A 23,686-nucleotide genomic window follows, 5' to 3' on the forward strand; every position below is an offset into this window, starting at 1 on the left:
TATTTAGTATTTACATTATAACGATATAAACCATAAGTGCTGAATTAACTAAAGTTGATCTAAATACACACAACATTTGCCTGGGGCAAATATATTTCCAGTCTACTCTTCTGATCAGATACTTCGTGAGAACTGACAAAGTCTTGGAGGATTGGGGGATAAGATGGCCGACGATCCTGTTTTCTTCCCAGGCTCAATAAATGTTGTTTCACTCCTTTCCCCAGCATCCATCTTCCCCTAACTCCCAACTTGATATCTTGAAGATAAGAAAGGGGTTTAATAACCTTGCGAGCATAGCCTGTTAGTGTTATATACTAATGCTTCCAACATACTCAGGGTTAAATATCCTCCTGCACTGGGGTCTAGATTGTTTGGCTTTATTCTTGGATTGCATTGTTAGGCTTTATTTCTCTGATTGGGAGCAATGAACAGTTTGGTACTATATACACGTTGGAGAACCCTTGGTTGGTTTCACATCCAACCCTGATTCTATCATCATTTACTGTTGTCATTGATGATAGAATCTTCTTCATGTCCATTTTCATTCTTAAGGGTGGAATGAAATCGCCCCCATAATCCTTGAAGATTATTTTCTATTCTTTTTTAAACTCTTGTTCTGCCCGTAGGGGTTTTAACTTATTAAACTATTTCCCCTTAGGAGACAATGCATTTTTCATTGTTTCTTGAATCTCCAGGTCTTGAGTAATCTCTCATCCTTGAGGATAATTTCCTATCTTTGTTTAAAGGTTGAGATTGTTGTATCCTAGACTGTTCTTGATAAGAGTGAACAGTCCCTTGAATACAAGTGGATGCCAGAGCAGTTAGTACAGCCCGAACCTTTGAAGAGTAGACACGTAACCATACACATCAGTCTGCCACTATCGTTCCCGGACTTGTACGACATACAGCAAGAACCCACTTGAACGAGCTACCCGGAAGAAGATGAATCAAGTACCCGTTATAGTACGCAACCCAGCTTATGTTGCGGAAGTAGAACTGGATAAAGATGGAGTCGACCCAACAGACCTTGCTCCTCTAGTCAGTGGGAATGCTCCCATTGTCACTGCCACAGCTTCAGAGGATGGAGAAGTAGCTGAGGACGTAGTAGAGGACGAGGATGATGGTGATGTACTGGAGGATATATTGGAGATACTGCAAAACGTCCTAAATAACTTGGAGGATCTTCATAAGGAGGTTACAGACCTCCGGTGCCCCACTCCTGGGGGTGCAGGCTCCCAACAGCCCCCTGTAGTCCCTCGTATTAATGTATGGGACACAGAGAGGGCTTGGGAGCGAGAATACAAACTGCATCCTGACTCAAGCAGAGATGAGATCAGTAACAGGTTGTTCAACCAGGTGGCAGATCTGCTCCGGATCATGCATGAGCGGGTCAGCCATCAAACCTGGAATGAAAGAGATAAAGAGCTGATTGACGGACTGAATAATATATCAGTCATGCACGTAAGACTTGGTAAATTAACTGAGAAAGTGCTCAAAGATCAAGCTCAGAAACCTAATATGTAAAGGGATCATGGCTGATCATTAAGTCATCAGATTATCTCCATATTATGATTATGTATACATTTATGAATATATGTAAATAAATGTCATTAATCTAATGAGAGCATATTTATTACTTTGGGTGTTAAATGTTGCATAGACGAGTAATTGTATAAAGGCTTGATCAGTATGATGGAGATAACCCGAAGTATAATGTTGTCAGGTTGCAAAGATAAGTAATTGTATAAAGGTTTGATCCGTATGATGGTGATAGCCCGAAGTGCAATGTTATCAGATTACAAAGATAAGTAATCGTATAAAGGTTTGATCCGTATGATGGAGATAACCCGAAGTATGATGTTACCTATTAGCAAGGATAATTGATCACATAAAGGTTATATAACTTGAGGTGTGATCTTATCAAAGTTGCTAGTTTAAGTTGCTACTTTGCTACTTTGCTAATTTTGGTTGTGAAAATACCACAAGATCACATTCTGAACCTCTGATCCTTTAAGTTAATTTTCTATTCTTATTTAAACTCTTGTTTTCCCTGTAGGAATTTTAACTTTGGGAAATTTTTCCCCTTTGGAGATAAAATACTTTTTTCATTGTTTCTTTAATCTCCAGGTCATAATTTAGCTCTGATCCTTTAGGATAATTTTCTATCTTTGCATTAAGCTCTTGTTTCCCTAGTAGGGATTTTAACTTTAGGAAATTCCCCTTTAAATAAAACATACATTTTTCATTGTTTCTTGAATCTCCATGTCATGATTTAGCTCTGATCCTTGAGGATATTTCCTATCTTTGTTTAAACTCTTGTTTTCCCAGCAGGGATTTTAATTTTGGGAACTATTTTCCCTTTGGATAAAAAATATATTTTTCATTGTTTCTTGAATCTCCAGGTCATGATTTAGCTCTAATCCTTGAGGAGCATTTTCTATCTTTCGGTCCTTATCCCAGGGAACTGTGACTTTCAATCACAAATTTTTCTATCAAACATAATATTTTCGAATTTTCTCTTTCATACTTTTTTGTTGGCATATGCTTTTTAAAAAAAGTAAAAAAAGTCAACTCCGTAAGTTTAAAGATTGTTGAATTATAGACCAGAACGTAATTAAATTCAAACATGAACATGGGAAATAACAAGTGACTTTGTAAACAAAACTTTTTAAAAAATTAACATTAAAAATAAGCAGTTATTTGGAGTATTTTTATTTATTTTTGATATAAATCAAAATCGAAAAGGGGAAATACCATGAAAAGCATGGAGCTAAACTAGAAACACCCTACTTGGATGTAGCCAAATTATGTACTCTGGGAGCACGTGCCGCAGTACTCCCCTTCCCACAACCGAAGTTAGATTAGTGCCAAAGCTTTACGTAACGCCATGGTCATTTTCTTAAACTTGTGTTGTGACAGTAAATATTAAAAAACAATTCTGAATTTTTGCTTTTTTATCATCATTCAACTTCTTTAATTGCCTTAACACTTTATATTTGTTCGATTTTAAGCCACAGATTTGAGGCAATTGCAAGAGAAGATTTGAGGCATCAAATATAGTGGTTCTTAATCAATGTATATTTCTTGACGAATAGAATGTTTCCAAATAATGTTGTGAGGATCATCATAGACATTTAAAAAGTTAATATGCATAATTGCAATGCGTTTTTTCGTGACTCCCTATGGTCATATAAATGTTCAACTCCTAAAACTGTTGATTGCAACATTGGGAATTATTTCGCATTCATTTTTATATTTATTGGATATCTGTGCAAAAGTAATAAATTCGTTATAAATAAATTTCTATAAATAAAAATAGTTTTGATATCTACATATTATATATTTATAGTGAATAGGATAAAGAATAGAAATAGAACTTTCTTACGAAGTGTTCAATAGTTTCATTATTGAGTTGGTAATCAATGGAAACTTTTTATTGGATAAAGTCAGGGGGGAACAGTTCTTATTTGAGGAAAGATTTTAATTCCTGCAATCTTAGAGACATATTTAACACGAAAGAAAATAAAAATTTTAAAATCTAATTTTTCTAATCCTACTTTCAACCTGATGCTGTAGAATAACTTTGATAATTCAAACTTTGAACTCTGGGAGAACAAATAAAACAAGTATTCAAAAATTAAGTGTTTACAAAATTAAATTGCTAAGACATACGGGTTTTAGAAAATTAGAGTAGTGGATAGTGATCAATTAGTTTATAAGGCTCAGAAAACTAACTTAAATGAAAAGTTGTTTTAAATATAGAAGAGAGTTCAAATTCAGCAGAGTAGAGAGTTTAGTTCTTCTTTCACTTTATCCTTCACAAGATCAACAACATTCTTCTCCTGAAATCAGAAAAAAATATTTTTAAATTATAAGCTGGCAACTTTTGAATGCAAGAAATGATTTAAACTCATTCTTATTTTGAGGGTAGGATTACTAAAGGTAAAACTTTTGATTCGGATATCGCTTATCTTCAGCGACTGACCTAGCATCCTCCCAAGGAAGCAAATTTGCTAGCTAATTACGCAAACAGTTTTTATACGCAGAAGTAGTCAAATGTAAATCTTGTGACGCACGAAATCAGTTGTTTGAATTCGACATTAATATAATTTCGTTACAATAAATTTTCGTGTATATTGATGTATTTTCTAACTGTCATGACTGTTTGTTATATTTGCGCAATTTATGCAACATTTTTGAGACAAATTACGCAAAAACATTCCACGCAATATGAATATGACAGGACGCACAGAGAATGCAAAAGTTGATGCTGAAGTCAAAACAATTATTATTTTTTTAACACTTATCATTTTGGTTTGAAGTGCTCTAAAGAAATTTTCTCTTCTTATTTCTGCTTTGTAAAAAGCTTATAATATCCATTTTGGCATTACACGTTATAACGTTTTTAGACTTTAATTTTCCCTTTATTAAACCTTTTAAATGATAGTTTTTAGTCTAGCTTTAGCGAAAATAGTATTGTCAGAAGGTTTAAAAAACGTAATCTTAATTTTTTCCCGAATGTTTGACCATTAAACTTTAGGATTTACCGACCTATAACAATTCATTCAAAAATGGTCAAAAAAGGAAAAATTGGCCACAAAACAGTAAAATTACTGGCCCATTTAGAAGAATCATTTGAACATGCTAAAAGTTTGTATTTGAGCTGGTTTTACTTATAATTGCGTCGGAATGAATGTATTGCAATTCTGGGATTTTTTAAATTGAATTGGATCTACCTGAGATTTGAATATGTATGTTGCGATGATATTCAATAAAGTATTATATCCGGATCCTAAACCAAAAAGGGTCACATTTGAATTTAAAAAAAAAAGGTAAAAGGACTTTTCTACTTTAAGAATAATAATAATGAAATTATTGATTCACTTAAAGCTGAGTTTCATATTTGGGGTCTACAAATTGTTGCAGATATTAATGTAAAACACTGAAAATAATAATTACACAAAACCAACTATATAAAAAAATACGAAACCTTCGAAAATGTCTCACCATATTCACGAAACCCAGGTTCCGCAATACCGGTTTTCATGACGAAGATCTGTCTTAAATTTCAAGCTCACTGAATAGATTTACAGACTAAAGCAAGTTGTACGGTATACATACAGGCTTTAGACGACGTAACGTGAATCATCCCCTTCTAGTTACACTGTTGTGGATTGATCTTTAAATGCAGGAACATTGAATGAAAATGAAATATATCGAATGAATTTACAATTGATTCATCTTCTAATTCAGATAACATTTTCTAAATGCATTATTTTGTTTACAAGAATACAAGAAAACAAATTATTTTTCCTGGGCTGAGGTTGGAAATACACAAATTCCTAAGTTTAATGGATCTACAGATTAAGCTGATTACTTTTCTGAAAATTAAAGGTTTCCGCTGTAGATTGTAAGTTTGAAGCTTAATTAGAATAAAATTATTCAAAGCAATTTTTCTTTTCTCAATAAAACCCGATTTGGATAAATTTATCAATATGTGTCCAAACAGTTTTGTAAAATTGAAATATACTTCTATCCAACATGATTCTTGAAAAAACAAAAACAAAGAATATATTTCAAAGGTTTGAGAAAAACAACCTGGATTCTATCATTCATCAAACTCTTAGTAAAAGGAAAGCGAGGGAAAAAACAAGGTCTACAACTTTACCCCAAAATAAAATAAAATTTTCATCGAACTCTGTAAATTGAGGGTAACTTGATATTTCTTCAACCGTCCCTTCTATTTACCTAAATATATAGGGTTACACACAAGTAATGATATAGTAAAGACGACCTGAAACTAGTTTACAAGGTTAAATTAAGTATTCTGCTAAAAGTATAGTTCTAGTTATGGACTCTTTGATGAGTGGGCAAAGAAAGAAACACATTAACATCTGTAGGAAATCATGAATAAAAGTGTTAATCTGTATAGTCGTCTCATACTTTTTGGTTAACCTTGTCGAAACCAGGTATACCAAATATCTGAAAAGTATATTTTGAAAGGTAACTGAAGCATACTTGTTTCATCAAATCCAATTAATGTGTATTTACGATATTTTGATTTTATGTAAGTTACTTAACGTAAGTCTGTTATTTTAAAGTGCGGACTTACATTCTATAATTATTCTAAATAAGCAACCAATAAAAAGCATATGTTATATATAATGCAGACCATTGAGAAATTAATACACGGACTAGAGAGGAATTAAAATTCAGACCAACGAGTAGTAAATGAACAGACTAGATAGGAACTAATATAAATAACATAGAGAAAATAATAAACACACTAGAGAGAAATTAATATTCAGACCAACGAGTAGTGGATGAACAGACTAGAAAGGAACTAATATAAATAACTAGAGAAGTTAATCAACAGATTAGAGAGGAATTAATATACATAAACAGTAAATAAACAGATTAGAGAGAAATTAATATACATAAATAGTAAATAAACAGACTAGAGAGGAATAGAGGGCCACGTAGCTTAATATTGAAGATATTTTCATGTGACCCTAAATGGAAGAATGCAAATGCCCAATTCACAATGGTACCATTAAAAGCTTTGTCTGATCTAGTATGATTTATATTTTGAAAACTGATTATTTTTTAGGGAACTTGTGGTTTCTCTACAAAAGTGACCTGCGCATTTCTACGGCAAGAAAAATATATGATTTCTCGAAATTACACTATTACGTATAGGAGTTATCGGAATCAAGATATTTAAAAATCATTTCCCTCTCCCTCTTAAAAATATACACCACTAAACTGTTATAAACATAGAATAAGGAAAATATGCTCCACGCTATTAATCATACAAAGGTTTTGAAAGTATCGTTGTGAATCTTGCATTGCCATATTTGCATAAAGACTAGATAGTCACTTCAAATTACGCTAAAAGTCCCTTTAACCGAAGTGTCTTTAATTTAACAATGTTTTCTTGGTTTTCCTAGGTTTACAAAGTTTATTGACATGTCTGACCATGTGAAGGGAACTTCAATATCTGTGAGCAGTACACTTCCGTCCAATCCACATCCATACCTGCAGTACAGTACAGAACAGCACAATTTTGAAAATAAGTACAGTTACACAATACACAGCATAGTATACAGTATAATGCAATATCGTATATGTACATTAAAGTACAGCATAGTATTTCACAGTACAGTACATAACAGTGTAATACATACCATACTGTATAGCACAATACAAGTACTGAACTTCACTTGAGTGTGTTGTACTGTACTATGCATACTATTTATCACAAGTACATGTAAAAGTACAAGTACAAGTACAAGTACAAGTACAAGTACAAGTACAAGTACAAGTACAAGTACAAGTACAACTACAACTACAACTACAACTACAACTACAACTATAACTACAACTACAACTACAAGTACAAGTACAAGCACAACTACAACTACAACTACAACTACAACTACATCTAAAACTACAACTGCAACTACAACTACAACTACAATTACCTATGTAGATCTGTTGTATCTAGTTTGATACGAGGGGATATTGTAGCATCTTGAAGTACAAAATCAAAGTCTTGAACACCGTCTGAATCTATCTAAAAAATCCCCTTTTTGTATTTATTTGAACCAAACCATCCATCAAACTTGAAATTTTAATCCTGATATTGTTTCAACTTGATGTCCCATGTGACATTGATATTAAAGATTATTAGCTCTGCTAGATCAAATAGCATAAGTTTTAAATAAGTTTACACTATCAGGTTGCAGAGATATAGGGATTATAAAATTTGAGTTTAAGTTGCAATAGATCTATTATAGTAGAAACTCGTAAAAGTTAAAAATATATTTACTCACTCAAATGATCAAATCTCAATATAAAAGAATAAGTTCAATTATCGATGGCATTACGTGTGCGTGGCTTTTCGACCTTGCAACCAACTGCACTTTAATTTTTTGATCAAAAGTTGATTTCATTTAAAGATTTGTTTTCTAAATATTTAGTTTGAAACACTTTAAACTCCGGTTAGTTCGAAGTACCGGACTATAGGCTATAGCTGCAGACGTCAAAGAACTATCTAACAAGATAGTATACATGCACACTATAGACAGCTAAAACAGGACAGTGTCAGTGCGCCAGATGAATCTTGTGAGATTATTGTGGAAAAAGTGGAAAATGTTCAATTAAAATAAATTTCTGCCAGCCAAACTCGGACTTCCTCATCATTATATATAATTTAAAAGGGCAGTTTATTTCTGATTTATTCAGCATGTGTTTACTATACACAAAATACTGCATAACGTACGGTAGTTATTAACATTCTTATTACGGGAAGAAACGGTTCTGTTCTAAGGTAATAGGGTCATTTGACAGCACGTTTAAACACGTTTGTGTGTTAAATTGAAGTCGAAAGTGAGAGCGTGCTTGGACAAGGACCAAACAAATAATTCAGTGTGACGAAGTAATATCGTTAACCATTAATTATTCATAAATTATATGGGACTACTACGAAGAAATACCGTAAACCATCCAGAGAAATCTCCACCAACAGCTGAATACCGACCATTCGCTTTTAATGTTTCAAACCTAAAAAAAAAAACGTAATTTAAGCTAGTAAAAACTGAGAAAGAACTGAAAGGAAATGAGTCTTTGCCAAAAATTAAATTCTATAATTCATATATCTTTGCAATCTGATTGTGTAAACCTTCGATATTTCAAACCTAGATTATTTGATCTAATAAATGTCATAGTTTGAAATATTGAAGGTCTAAGACATTGGGTTGCCAAGATATAGGGATTAGAAAATCAGAGATTGTGGTTAAGAATAAATTTCGTTATTATTTTTGATTAAAAAATTGTAGATAATTGTTGACACAAGATTTATATAAGGAAGTAAAAAAATGGGATTTGTGACATCATTATTTAATTCATTTTTTGTGCATTTTTCATTTTTAAATATTAAATATTTTACAGATCTTGCGAAACTTTTTCCTCTCAAAATCAAAAGTATAGAATAGCAAAATAATTTGTATTAATATTTCTTTCCAATATTAATAGATCAGAGGGAAATTGAAAAATCTGCATATTTTATGTCAAAAAATTTTGAAACATATTATATTGCCACTGAGATTTAGACAACTCTGAAACTTAGTCATCAATTTTTTTAGACAGTCATGACTTTAAAGTGTCGCAACGCCTTTACCTCATCAACTCACTTATATTTTTTTTTGTAGCCCTTGATATATACATTTAAAAAATATAGTGTACTTGTTTCTTCCACAAGACTAAAAGGAGTAATTGGCAAAATACTGCTTAATTTGTTTGTGAAAGCGAGCACTTCTTGGATTGCAGTGTTGCAAGAATACCCTTTATTTCGTTTCGAAAAGAAGGTTCTAAATACACTTTGACTCAGCCTGTGTATGTATGGAAAATGTAAAAGTATGTATAAGTTTCTAAGTTGTATGCAAAAAATGAAGGAAATTATTTTTTGATGATTATTTATTCAAACATATTAAAAAAATTCAGAATAGGTCTTTAGCTTAAAAAGTGGTTAATTCTGATAATTTCACCAATTTGTTTCTGTAGAAGAATTGTGCAATGTGAGAGAAACAAAATATTTTGAATAACAAATTTTAAAAGAGATGACTACTCGATCAGATAGAGCTTTTATGGGTACAGTTGATAAACAGACATTTACTTTAAAAATGGAAGGTCACTTTAAATTAAACAAAATTTACAATTAAAATTAGTTTAATATGATTATAAAATATAAAGTAACTCTTTGAATTCATTTAAATAATAAGATGGCTGTTTGTTAGTAATAGTTTGAATTAAAAAAAATGCCAAAACGGCTGAAACGATCTGTTTCCATTTTTCTTGTGGGACCTCACATGTCTCCAAGGAATGGGTTGATTTGTAAATAAAACCTTGGAAATCCATCAATTGAAACAGAAAAATCAGCAAAATCTTAGCATAGTTTTTTTTTTAATGGTTAAAGAAACCCTTCAAAGTCTAGTTCTTTAAAATTCTAATAAACATTAACCTGAAAACCATCTTCATATCGAGATCACTTAAACTCTCAGATCTTGTAACTAAAGTCTAAAACATTTTGTACGTTATTATTTTTTGATGTTTGGGATTGCTAAGTAATGTATGTATCTTGAAGATTGCATAGCATGAACAAAGTTGATACAATAAAATAAGATATTCTTATTTTTCTATCTGAATTAGTTTTATTTTATTGATGAGTCATACTGTTGACAAATAATTTTCAAAGCTTGAAAAAATGTTTGTTTATTTTTACTGAACGAACGAACCTTTCTATTAACATAGAGTTTTTTTTACTAAAAATTATTTTTTCAAACACATTTTTTTGGAAAAAAAACTATCGTTTCTTTACCGATAGAACGTTATTTTTTACAACGAACTTTTAAAAGCGATCGCTTACAATTTTATTGAACAAACTATTTTACTAAACGAACACATCTCTTTGAACAAAAGATTTAATTAAACGATTGTTCAGTTAGAACATAAATGGAATATGAACGATAATTCTAGAACGAATTGATTCCAATTTTTACTGAACGACTGAAAAAATTCTAACGAAATTGATCTTCAACAAACCATAAGCGAACGAATTGAAAAAGCCTAACGGCACGCGTCCACCTCTACTGGACTTATCATAACCGTTCTCCCTTCTTTGAAAACACTAATTTTCGGATACCTATATCCGTGTAACCTAATCGTGTAAGCATGTTATATGTAAACCTTGACTGTCTGATCTAGCAGAATTCATAATATGGAAGGTGAAAGATCTACACGTTACAACCTCAGATTGCAAAGATAAATGGATGAAAATATTAGTGTTTTAGACTTATAGTTATAAGTTTTGACATCAGATTCCCTACCTCATTTAGATAAATGGTAGAGAGCCCGTGGATTTCTATATCACTAAGGTTTAGTTTGATATTATAAACTCCTTCGTTTCGATCAACATACATTCCAGGTATATTCTAAAAATAATAATATATACAGAGCTAGCTCAAAACTTTTATATTTTTAATCTGTATAAAATGTGCTCAATCGGTTTCTATTTCCATGCTGCAGGTGACTTCACACATTTGTGCTATATATTTTAACGGATATGTCCAGGGTATAGTATTCTTACTGTATTATTGTGATGTACTGCGTATAATTTGTTAACCTTTATTGTACTCCTATTCAGACTGGAAGGGACTGAACTAATTCATACCGTGGGATAGTCTTATTTCCCTTCTATTTTAATCTCTGTTCTGTGTTTAAATCCTTCAAACAGTTTACATTGTTAAAAATCGAACTCTGTTGATGTGACGATATTTATAATAAACAAAAGTTGAAGCCTCTTTTAAGCTATAACAAAATGGAGAGGAGGGGTTTAAAGCTTTAATATTGTTATTAATATTTAATTATGTACTCACGTTTAGAGGTTCTATGCTCATTCCATAAAAGGTTCTCTCAAAGTTTATCCTAGAAAACATATTAAAAATTAAGTTGTTCATCCTAGTTAGATACATTGTCACATTAATTTCACTAAAAGGGAATTGTTTATTAGGCGTACTGTCCCGTTATGCCTTATATTGTCTGTATGTGTACCGTACAGCCTGCTCTAGCAGGTTCAATGTTGGTATCGGTACTTGAAATAAACCGGAGTTTACAGAGTTGTTTATGTCCATTGTCTTCTGTGTCCATGTCTGTGTCCATGTCTGTGTTCATTGTCTTCTGTGTCCATGTCTGTGTCCATGTCTGTGTCCATGTCTGTGTCCATGTCTGTGTTCATTGTCTTCTGTGTCCATGTCTGTGTCCATGTCTGTGTCCATGCCTGTGTCAATATCTGTGTTCATGTCTGTGTCCGTGTCTGTGTCCATGTCTGTGTCCATGTCTGTGCCATGTCTGTGTCCATGTCTGTGTCCATGTCTTTGTACACGTCTGTGTCCATGTCTGTGTCCATGTCTGTGTCCAAGTCTGTGTCCATGTCTGTGTCCATATCTGTGTCAAAATCAGTATTGCAATTATAACTTTTTTAAACAAGTTTTAGTTTAATATTTATGTTCCTCGGAAGCAAGATAACAAAATAGTTTTGATGAAAGAAACTTCTGAAAAGTGTTGACAAGCACAATATTTTTCTTTAAAATTGACATCTGCACTTCCTGAGGTATTGAAATGTTAAAGATTTAGATTTAGATTTAGATTATATTTTTACTTCTTTTTAAAGTCCTTTCGGTTTAGATCTCAGGGTTACTTAAAAAGTTCTTTTTCCAATGCTTCATGTCTTGACTTTTACTTTACGTTTGTATGATTTCAAAAGCGTAATAGTCAAACAAAAGCTCTAAAAATAGAACATTTATATGTGAATTTTTGAAATGCAAACGTTTTTTTATGACAAACAAACAAACATACTAGGACATACTAATTATAATATAGGTCGTTTGTACATAAAACATTAAATAAGTTTCTGCGCACATCCGTCAATATATATGAATCAAGACCGAAAATTATTACAACGATCAATGACGATCTTCAAGTCATCTCTCAATTAAATGCCATTTTTTGTGGGACACCCTAGGCATAAAATGAGTCTGTTACCTTCTTTGAATATCTTGCCAGGATTGAGGAAGTAACTTCTCAAACACCTGATCCCTCCACCTGTACAGTTTACGTAAAGTACAAGTTCCTGTACAGTACAGGTTTCTGTAAAGTAGAAGCTCCTGTACAATACAAGTTCCTGTACAGTACAAGTTTCTGTACAGTACAAGTTCCTGTACAGTACAAGTTCCTGTACAGTACAAGTTACAGTACAAGTTCCTGTACAGTACAAGTTTCTGTACAGTACAAGTACCTATACAGTAAAAAATCATGTAAAGTAAATGTTCTGTACAGTACAAGTTCCTGTACAGTACAAGTTCCTGTACAGTACAAGTTCCTGTACAGTAAAAGTTCCTGTACAGTACAAGTTCCTATACAGTACAAGTTTCTGTACAGTACAAGTACCTATACAGTAAAAAATCATGTAAAGTAAATGTTCTTGTACAGTAAAAGTTCCTGTAAAAGAACTTTTACTGTACAGTTAAAGATCCTGTACGGGTAAAAAGTCATGTACAATAAAAGTTCATGTACAGTAAAAGTTCTTGTACAGTAAAAGTTCTTGTACAATAAAAGTTCCTGTACAGTAAAAGTTCCTGTGCAGTAAAAGTTTCGGTACAGTAAAAGTTCCTGTACTGTGTACGTAGAGTACAATTTCCTGTACATTGTATGTATAGTAAAAGTAGCTGTACAGTGTACATACAGTACACGTATTGTGCACACTTTACAGCGTACAGCGTAGAGTGTAGAAGTGTTAATTGTAGAATTGCTATAAAGATATCTTTTTTAAAATAATTTTGTTAAGTTCGGTATTACATACATTTTGTTTCTACTTCAAGGATAGGATCAAACGAACTAGGGTCAATCGACATTGTAAATGACCTAGGGTCAAACGACATATATTCAAACGACAAATGGTCAAAAACACGACAAAGGGTCAAAATGATTTAAAATATTTCTTATAATATGTTAAAAAATGTTCTGTTTTGCATATTTTGGGTTAGGTTTCTGGGCCGAGCGCTGCGGTTAGGAAGAGATAGGGGGCCGATCGGTGCGGCATGGCATCTTAAACGTTAAATAATGTGCTGTCTCTTTAAAACAAATGTTGCGCGTTTGTCGCATTTTTTGACCTTATGTCGTTTGACCCTAGGTCGTTTTACCGTATGTCGTTTGACCCCATGCATTTGACCTTAGGTCATTTGACATTATGTCAGAGAATCGTCTAGTGAAGTTCACGTTCAACAATGGCACACTTTATACCTTTTATTTTTCAATTATGGCCGATTGTTTTTTTACTTATCTATGTACAGAAATGCTTGTAATTGTTGAACACTTAGTTTGAAAGCTGTTTTTTATTGAAAAAGTATTAATATTTACTCTCTAGAAATTGCAGATTTTAAATATTCAAATTGGAAGTTTTTAAAACCACGTTGGATTTTTCAGTAATATATGTTACGCAATCCGTCTTGAGTCTACACAGTTCACTTGCTCAACACTCCATCTAACGACTTATTACATGACATTTAATAGATAAACACAGTGATCAGTCAAAGGTTTAAAGGGTACCATTGTTAAACAGCGATGCCTCTCTTTAAATAGAAGATCACTTGAAATTACGCTTACAGTCACTTTACAGTGTTTTACCTTATTTCTGGTTCAATGTGTACCACTACCTTACAGTTCTCACCCTCCTAAATCAATTTGTCGATTATATGGATTTAAGAACTTTAAGTTTATTTTTGCACTTTTTCAGCCAAAATAATAAAAAATCCTCTGACTTCAACCATGAATTAAAGAAAAATAATTTTATCGCCAAAAAACTGTCTAATCTTTTTAAATTTCATTTTAAGAGAAACTAAAAAGAAAATACACAGAACTGAACATTTCTTAAGAAAGTAAACGACAATATATTCCTCAGAAAAAGGTTTAATGAATGCGGTTGTGAATCCGACATGAAGCTTTAATTTTTAATTGTAAATATATTCCAAAAATGAGCTTTTTTACCCTGGGTCATAATTATCAATAAGAAACTGAGTTTTGCCACAAACTCAGATTGTTTAATCCTATATCATGCAAAGATGCAAAAATATCAAATTATTTCCCTTTTCAGATTCGCAAGGATCAGAGTCTTTTTGCAATAATATATTATTTACCATAAATAGCTTTTATAATACGGATTTAAAGAGTTGAGTGGGTCACCATGATCCACCCCCAGTCTTTTTTGGGTAAACCAGATAGAGTTAAAAATACAAAGTAAGCCGATTTCAAATACTAATTTAAAAACTAAATCTTTTAAAATTGAAAATGAAATAATTTCTTTTGTAAATGACAATATGTTCTTTTTTCGTTCAAAATTGAATCTAAATCTGAGCTACATAACCTTAAACAGTGAAACCCATGAAACTATGGAATAGAAAAGTTTTGGCTATGCTTATAGATAGTCCAATGCGCATGAAAGAACAATTGTTTAGTTTACACAAACCTGTTTCACATAAAAGTTGATATTCAAGGAACTGGTAAAACCATTTGCTTCTGAACAACATCAAACACACATCAGATATCTTCAATATTGTGTGATCAAAATTTAATGGGTTTCACGCTAACCATTTCTTTTACAAATTTATTATTATTAATATGAAAACATTTTGTGCAAGTATATTCAAGAGATAATTACACCATATTTTCGATCTCAGAAAATCCATCATTTTCCTTCACACTGGGTTTTCTCATTATTTTTACTCATTACACACACCTCTCAAATACAGGGTGCCAGGAAAAGGTAAGAAACCGACAGTTCAAAAAGATTTGATCTGAACGAAATTCTGCAATAACTACATATCAACAAAAAAGGAAGAACGAATTTTAGGAAGTCAAACCTTATAGAAATCCAACGTATAGAAACCGCTACGTATAGCAACAAGGCGTATTTTCCGGGAGAACATTTTTATATTTTTGAGAAATTAAATAATCAGTGTAAAGTAGATATAATTTTCATAAAATCCTTTTATTTAAATAATAAAACTGAATTTTATGAAATCATATTAGCATTACTGGAGAAATTTTTTTATACTTTTAAGAATTTTTTTTTTTCTAAAATTAAAACTGTAGATAGCATTTTTATAAAATATTTTTTAAATAGTAACATGCTATTTTATGTATAACCATATAATCATTCATTTATGTTGGCAGTACATAATGAAATCTGAGGGACCTTAGACACAATAGAGAGCAATCTTAAACTATTTGGCTCCTTTAATGTCTAGGGTATCTTAAAAGAATAGAAATTATGATAATGATAATGATAAGCTACAATGTTTTACAAAAACGTTTAATTTCTCAAAAATATAAAAAAATGTTCTCCCGGAAAATACGCCATGTTGCTATACGTAGCTATTTCTATACGTTAGATTTATAAGGTTTTGACTTCGAATTTTAGAGATGCTAAAACTAGGGGTATCTCATGATAATTGTTTTACTTATAAAAACCCCTATTTTGTTGAACACCCGTACAGATAAAACGCACTCTCTAATAAATATTTATGACTGAAATATGATAATTTTTTGCAACGGAAGAAAATTAAATAAATGGGAAGTTGCACTTTTTACTTCAAGACAGGGCCTGCCTCGTCCACAGCAATCAATTTTTCGCAGCTGACAGAGTAAAACCGGTATCATTGTGTATGGTTCACAACCTCTTGGGATTCTGCTTTCTATATTTTTATTTTTATTGTTTCTTGCGAGAGAGAGGGGAAGAAATGCAGAAAGACCTCTAACTCTGTTTCCCTTAGAAGGGGTTGGGCCTCCAATTTTGATTTCATACAGATTTATCTTAGGCTGCATAGTCTGTGCAGCTGTACACAATACTAACTCACTATCCTGGAGTCAAGTAGCAACTGAACCATACCATGATTAATTTGTAATTTTTCTTTAATTTGCCTGACTATCTGGTTTCTGGTTCTAAATATCCTACCTGTCTGGTATCTGGTTCTTTATATCCGATCTGTCTGGTTTTTGGTTCTATAAATCCTGTCTGTCTGGTTTCTGGTTCTATATATATCCTACCTGTCTGGTTTCTGGTTCTGTACATCCTACCTGTCTAGTTTCTGGTTCTATATATCCTACCTGTCAGGTTTCTGGTTCTATATATATATCCTACCTGTCTGGTTTCTGGTTCTGTACATCCTACCTGTCTAGATTCTGGTTCTATATATCCTACCTGTCTGGTTTTTGGTTCTATAAATCCTGTCTGTATGGTTTCTGGTTCTATATATCCTATCTGTCTGGTTTCTGGTTCTGTACATCATGCCTGTCTAGTTTCTGGTTCTACATATCCTAACTGTCTGGTTTCTGGTTCTATATATCCTACCTGTCTGGTTTCTGGTTCTAAATATCCGAAATGTCTGGATTTTGGTTCTTTAAATACTTTTTTTTGTGTGGTTTCTGGTTCTGTATTTCCTATCTGTCTAGTTTCTGGTTCTAGCTATATATCCTATCTGTCTGGCTTCTGGTTCTCTATATCCTACCTCCCTAGGTCTGGTTCCAGCTATATATCCTGTCTGTCTGGTTTTTAGTTCTATTTATCCTACCTGTCTAGTTTCTGGTTCTAGCTATATATCCTATCTGTCTGGTTTCAGGTTCTATTTATCCTACCTGTCTTGTTTCTGGTTCTATATATCCTGCCTCCCTAGCTTCTGGTTCAAGCTATATATCCTGTCTGTCTGGTTTTTAGTTCTATTTATCCTACCTGTCTAGTTTCTGGTTCTAGCTATATATCCTATCTGTCTGGTTTCTGGTTCTAATTATCCTACCTGTCTAGTTTCTGGTTCTTTATATCCTAGCTGTCTGGTTTCTGGTTCTATATATCATATCTGTCTGGTTTCTTGTTCTATATATCCTACCTGTCTGGTTTCTGGTTCTATATATCCTATCTGTCTAGTTTCTGGTTCTATATATCCTATCTGTCTGGTTTCTTGTTCTATATATCACATCTGTCTGGTTTCTGGTTCTAAATATCCTATCTGTCTAGTTTCTGGTTTTATATATCCTACCTGTCTGGTTTCTGGTTCTATATATCCTACCTGTCTGGTTTCTGGTTCTATATATATATCCTACCTGTCTGGTTTCTGGTTCTAGATCTTTACACTCTGGTAGATCTCTGGTCCAGGCATCCTCTGGTCTAGGTGTGGTGACTGGAGTGTACAAAACGGGTCCTAAAAACATCAGAACCAATGCAAAAAAAAAAGGTTTTATAACTACTATATGTATATCGCCAACCTCTATGAAATGATTCAACCCCCATATTTAATTGGTAGCTTTCATCATCTTAAATCTTATATCAGCCATCTTAAATTTTACATCCGCTATATTGAATTTACATCCAACATATTGAATTTTACATCCGCCATCTTAAATTTTCCATCTTGATTTTTCCATCTATCATACTAAATTTCATTTTCGCCATCTTGACTTTTCTATCCCCTTTCCTGAATTTTCCATCCCCCATATTAGTTTTTACATCCACCATATTGAATTTTACATCCACCATATTGAATTTTACATACGTCATATAGAATTTTACATACGTCATATCGAATTTTACATACGTCATATAGAATTTTACATACGTCATATAGAATTTTACATACGTCATATAGAATTTTACAATATAAAAGTTTATATCAACCATTTATAATAAAAGCTTTATAATAAAAGGATCCAGAAAATAGATTCGGACGAGCCTAAAGGAATTGAGTCTTCGGAACAAAATCAAATATGTAAACCACAATATCTTTAGAACTCGATGTTGTAAACCTTTGATATTTCAAACTGAGATTACTTGATCTAACGGAATTCAAAGTTTGAAATATCTAAGGTCTGCAACATTTGGTTCCTAAGATATAGTGATTAGAAAATCAGAGTCTGTGGCAAAGACTCAATTCCTTTGTGTTCCTTTTCATTTTCTAATTACCTTTTCTAGGTTTAGGAGTAACGGGAGAATCAATCAAATCATTTCTGTCGTCTTTCACAACAGTATCTAAATTTTTTAACTTTACGTTTAACATACTCAGTGCATTTTTTGCTCTGTTCTGTTCTGTCCAGTTCTGTTCTGTTCTGTTCTGTTCAGTTCAATTCTGTTCTGTTCTGTTCTGTTCTGTTCTGTTCTGTTCTGTTCTGTTCTGTTCTGTTCTGTTCTGTTCTGTTCTGTACCATTCTGATAAACCCAGCTTTTAGAACCCTAGCTAAAATTGATAAAAAAATCCGTATTTTACAGGGATAGTAGATATTTGATTTTAGAAGCTTACAAAGAATATTTTCAGAGGCTCAGAATCAAATTAAATGATTTTTTTGTTGAGAAATATACTTTTCATGAAATTCAATTTCATTTTTATCACCTTGCAGGATTTCAGATGAACTATCAATTTTCCAGTACTCGCTTTCTTCTTTCTCTCTTTATGATTTTAATAAAGCTAAACTAATAGCGCACATTTTTTTTCGTAAAATCCGATCAAACCATACATAAAGCTTTCGATATATTGAAAAATTGAAGAGATAAAAACTAGTTTTAGATGATGAAGTTGGAAAAAAGTAAAGTTTAAAAATGTTTAAACATGAATGCTTTAAAAACTTGTTTGTAAATATTTTCCAATTTTTCATTGTCTTCAAAACTAAATCAATTTTGTGCCAACGTCAATGTTTCTTGATATTACATTATACGTTTGACGTAAAGGAGGATTTTGATTAAAAGATATTATAATCTGTTCTCTAAATATGGTTTCCAAATTTTCTAGAAACTAATAAAAAGTCTTGCACAATTTCTGAAAATAATTTTTACAAATTTTTGTTTCAACATTTATGAATTTTGAGTTGCGCGAATTTCGTTGGAAACCAACTTAACAAAAAGTATTACTTATAATTAATGATGATTTCTGAATTATTGTTTAATATTTAACTTTATATTTCCTGCAGAGTTTTCTGGCTTTCAAACTTAACAGCTGGCTACAGTCCTGCAAAAAATTATAAAAATAAAAAAGATAAACTTTATTTCAGAAAGGATTCGACAAAAATAAAAATAAAATGCCAGGGACCATGAAAGCTGAAGCTCTATACTAAAATTCTAACGGTCCGACCCTATCCGAGAACTAAACAAATAAAGTATGACAATTTTTACACTGTTTAACATTTCTTTTACAGTTTTTGGTGAAGTTCACTTCAAAGGAAAGAAAGAATAAAATTTTCAAGACTAAATTAGTATTTTAAGATTAATTCATTCAAAGTTCGTTGCATATCTTATATCACTACACTTTGACCAAAGGCCTCTTTAAAGGGATGGAGGGGGGGGGGGGCTTACATAGATACAAATCCATTCAAATCTGTTCATCATTTCCAACAAAATTCTTGTAATTTTGAAATATTTTTGGTAGTTGGAATAAAGCTATAAAATAAAGGTGGGATAATCGGCTATAAATCGACCGCTTTCGGCCGATCTACTCTTCAAAACAGATCGCGGTCATCTAATGAACTAGGCTTTAGGTGGTTTCGCACCCAACTGGTATCTGTTGCTCAATCTATTTGCAGTTTCTCTTCGATTAAACAAAGTAAACAATTTTGCGATTTACAATTTTTTTGCGGATCTTCAAAATTTTTGTGAAAATCGAAAAATGTTTGAGACAAATATTTGTAATTCTGAGTATCCATAAACCTTCCCTGGGGTCATACGAGGTCCCACACAAAATTTTGGTCCGATCGGTTTAGGATTTTTGACGTTTATCGGTCACAAAAAAAAAACAAATAGACATACAAACAAAGTACATATTAATATTTATAGAATGAAAAAAATCTTCCTAATTACCAATTGATCTTGCTCAGCCCTTGTATATGCTGTGTAAGTGAGTAAAAGCAACAGAAGCAAAATACATCTAACTCAGTTATACTGTTCCATGTGCGTATTTAGTATTGAATTTGGGGGTCATTTTTAAACATTTAAAAGGACTATCGACCTATCTTCAACTGATTTTGAAGAGTTAAAGAGTTCAATTCAGAATGCACAGCAAGCTAGACAGAAGGAAAGTTTAAATTACGACTTTGTGACCTCGTAGCTCAGATAGTTTTGATTTAACACACAAGTTTGAGAAACGCTAATTTATCCGGTTGCCTATAAAAAATTTACTAAATGCGATTTACTTTCGTTCGGTAAGAAATATAAGAATTTCCGTATAAATTTAACACAGTTCTTTATCAATTTTCGAGACAGGAACATATTACTTTTATGGGTCGCGATCAAGAGCATAAGTGAATAGCTTTCAGCCTATGTAATAAGATTTACAACATTACCAATTATTGGATTGGAATAAGATTTACAGCCGTACTAATTATTGGATTGGAATTTGATTTTGTCGTTATCTATTTAAAAAGAGATATGATACCTAATTCCCTGCATTGTCTTTGCTGCATGAAACCATGACTCATAAGTTACTTTTATTGGGAAAGATAAAAAGTCAATAAATAAATCATGAAAACCCTAATCATGTTTCTCCAGAACTAGATTTTTTGTGCTTTTTCGTCATGTGTTGTTAATTTTCTGTATGTTTTCTAAATGTTTTTTAGAAAACATGTTTTAAATTCCTGACAAATTTAAGAAAATAAGATTTTTTGCAGCACGTTCCACTTTATCTTAATAATAAGAAAAAATCTTTTCTGAGAAAACAATTTGGATTTTTTTCAAAGTACAGTCAACTTTAAATTTGATATCGACGAAAATGTGGCATTGTAGGAAACCTGATTCTTGACAAAATAAAGTTTCCAAACTAAACATAAAGTATAATTTAGAATTAATATATGAGTGTTTGTTGAAGATCTCTAGTTTTAATTTCAACATACACATCCGATTGATTAATTATTTTTTTAACGACGGGAATAAATCAATTTTTTACTGCAACAGTGGTAACAATAACCTATCTAATGCGTTTTGATTTATTTTAATCCTTTAAAATCTTAAATTGTATACAAATACTATCTATTAAAGAATGATATTTTCTATTTTTTTTTTTATTTTTGTGAATGAAATTCTCGTGAAGTTCCTTTTCCTATCAAGTGCAAGTTGTGCATCTTTTATAAAAAAAAATCACATGACATTGCATTGCATGGTGTAACTAGTATGAACTGCCTTAAAGTCATTTTCACGTGTTCTGACGAGGAAAGTGTTGATACAACTGCAGAACATATGCATTCAATAACGTAAAGGGACTGATGATCTAATTTGAATTGGCCCCCAAATTAAAGAGGAGAATGCTTGATTTACAATGGTGCCCCTGAAAACCTCGTTTGGGACAACACATGTAAAAACTTGTTGATGTTCAGAATTTTCAATTGAAATCTTTATTAATGTGATTGAAGGATTTAATACAGCTGAGACAATGAAAAAATTGTTAGAATTTAATATTCTAAAGAACATGAATAATACGATATCTTGATCATTGTTTCTCGTATAATCGTTATTAATCAATCCTGGCAAGTAATGTTTAGATGGGGCACATTAATTTGAATTAAGTCTACACTATACCTTTACTAATAAATGGACTCAACACATATGTCAAAATCACTGTAAAATGCCTTGGTATAAAGCTTTGGTTGTGAATTGAATGCCAAAAAGCACGTAATCTCTCATTTTTTGCTCATTTGACATAAATTAACATTTTTTAAAATTTTCAAAAAATATTATTTGTTTAATAAACTTTATGCAGACAATAGAAAGGCCTGTTTTAGCCATTTGCAATTTTATCAATTTTTTTAAAAACTTTTTTTGGCAAACTTTTTAACTAAAGCGTTCGCGTGAATTCGCACATTTTGTTGTTAAATTTGATTATTTGTAAAAAAATATATTTTGTATTTATTTTCTATATACCATGCTTATTTAGAGGTTCCAAGTGTGTGTGGTGGGGGGGGGGGCAATTGTCACAGTGACCCCAAATTTTGAGGATACCCCCTTCACACGACATTCACTGTTTATGCATTAAGTCCAGTCTGGAATACCCAGGGTTAAGTACGTCAACCCAGCACGGTTTATGCATCACATGTAGCCTGGCAAGATCACAGTATAAACACTCTAGATCTTAACCGTAAATACATATTGATGTTGTCCTCCATTTTTGTTTGTTTCTCGCCTCGGATGAAAACGTGTGAACAAATTGACTCAACATCGCAAAGAACAAAAATGTTTTGAATTTCTAAAATGTATCCAAATAAATAGTCAAACTTTTAAGCTTGTGCGCCAAATAAATACCAAGCCACAAAATTGCGTAAATACTGCAGAATAACTTTGACCTTCACACTTTTTTCTTTGTATCGAATGGAGCCGGCCTTATTCTTTGGTTTTGCTTGTTATGTTAAAAGAATTTGACTCATTAAGATTATCATAGTGAACTATTTGCCCCCCCCCAAAAAAAAAATTGTTTTGCTCTAAAAATATCATTTTTGACACTCTCGATTTTAAATATAAAGTTTTTTTAATTTTAATGTTTTTACTTTCATATATACCCTGTAATAAACAGTTTTTATGTATGTTGTGCACCCTTCAAATTTCGATTTCTTTACTCAGGAATTAAGTTTGCAAAAAGTATAATCTTCAGGGGTTTTCCGACCTGTTATGAATATGATAGCACTTTGTACCGTGAAAGTTTTATACCGTAGGTTTTATAAATATATGTTTTATACCGTAGGTTTTATAAATATATGTTTTATACCGTAGGTTTTATAAATATATGTTTTATACCGTAGGTTTTTTAAATATGTGTTTTATACCGTAGGTTTTATAAATATGTGTTTTATACCGTAGGTTTTATAAATATGTGTTTTATACCGTAGGTTTTATAAATATGTGTTTGTTCAGTTTGTTTGTTTTCTTCGAGCATCTATTTTCTTTGTAATAAATACTATTGTGTGTGCAGATAAACCAAATGAAGTAGGTTCCACTAAACAGGATAGACCAGATGCAGGGGTTCCAATAAACATGATAAACCACATGCAAGGGTTTCACTAAACATGATAGACCAAATGCAGGGGGTTCCACTAAACATGATAGACCAAATGCAAG

The 23,686-nt window shown here is 32.0% G+C and overlaps 1 protein-coding gene across 1 annotated transcript; it reads right to left on the minus strand.

Moving 5' to 3' along the window:
* Positions 1 to 3,059: 3,059 nt before the first annotated feature.
* On the minus strand, positions 3,060 to 21,849 carry LOC111709068 (uncharacterized). Its single transcript, XM_023482658.1, has 16 exons — positions 21,761 to 21,849; positions 20,447 to 20,513; positions 19,558 to 19,601; positions 18,990 to 19,045; positions 18,566 to 18,631; positions 17,710 to 17,807; positions 14,242 to 14,288; positions 12,601 to 12,660; positions 11,436 to 11,484; positions 10,887 to 10,991; positions 10,022 to 10,077; positions 8,499 to 8,565; positions 7,485 to 7,576; positions 6,947 to 7,038; positions 4,737 to 4,792; positions 3,060 to 3,842 (listed from the first exon to the last, which is right to left on the minus strand). The coding sequence occupies exons 1-16, from the start codon at positions 21,769 to 21,771 to the stop codon at positions 3,777 to 3,779; spliced, it is 1,032 nt and encodes a 343-aa protein (XP_023338426.1). The 5' UTR covers positions 21,772 to 21,849; the 3' UTR covers positions 3,060 to 3,776.
* Positions 21,850 to 23,686: the final 1,837 nt, after the last annotated feature.

This window comes from Eurytemora carolleeae, unplaced genomic scaffold, assembly GCF_000591075.1.
Source record: "Eurytemora carolleeae unplaced genomic scaffold, Eaff_2.0 scaffold168, whole genome shotgun sequence".
NCBI lineage: Eukaryota > Metazoa > Arthropoda > Copepoda > Calanoida > Temoridae > Eurytemora > Eurytemora carolleeae.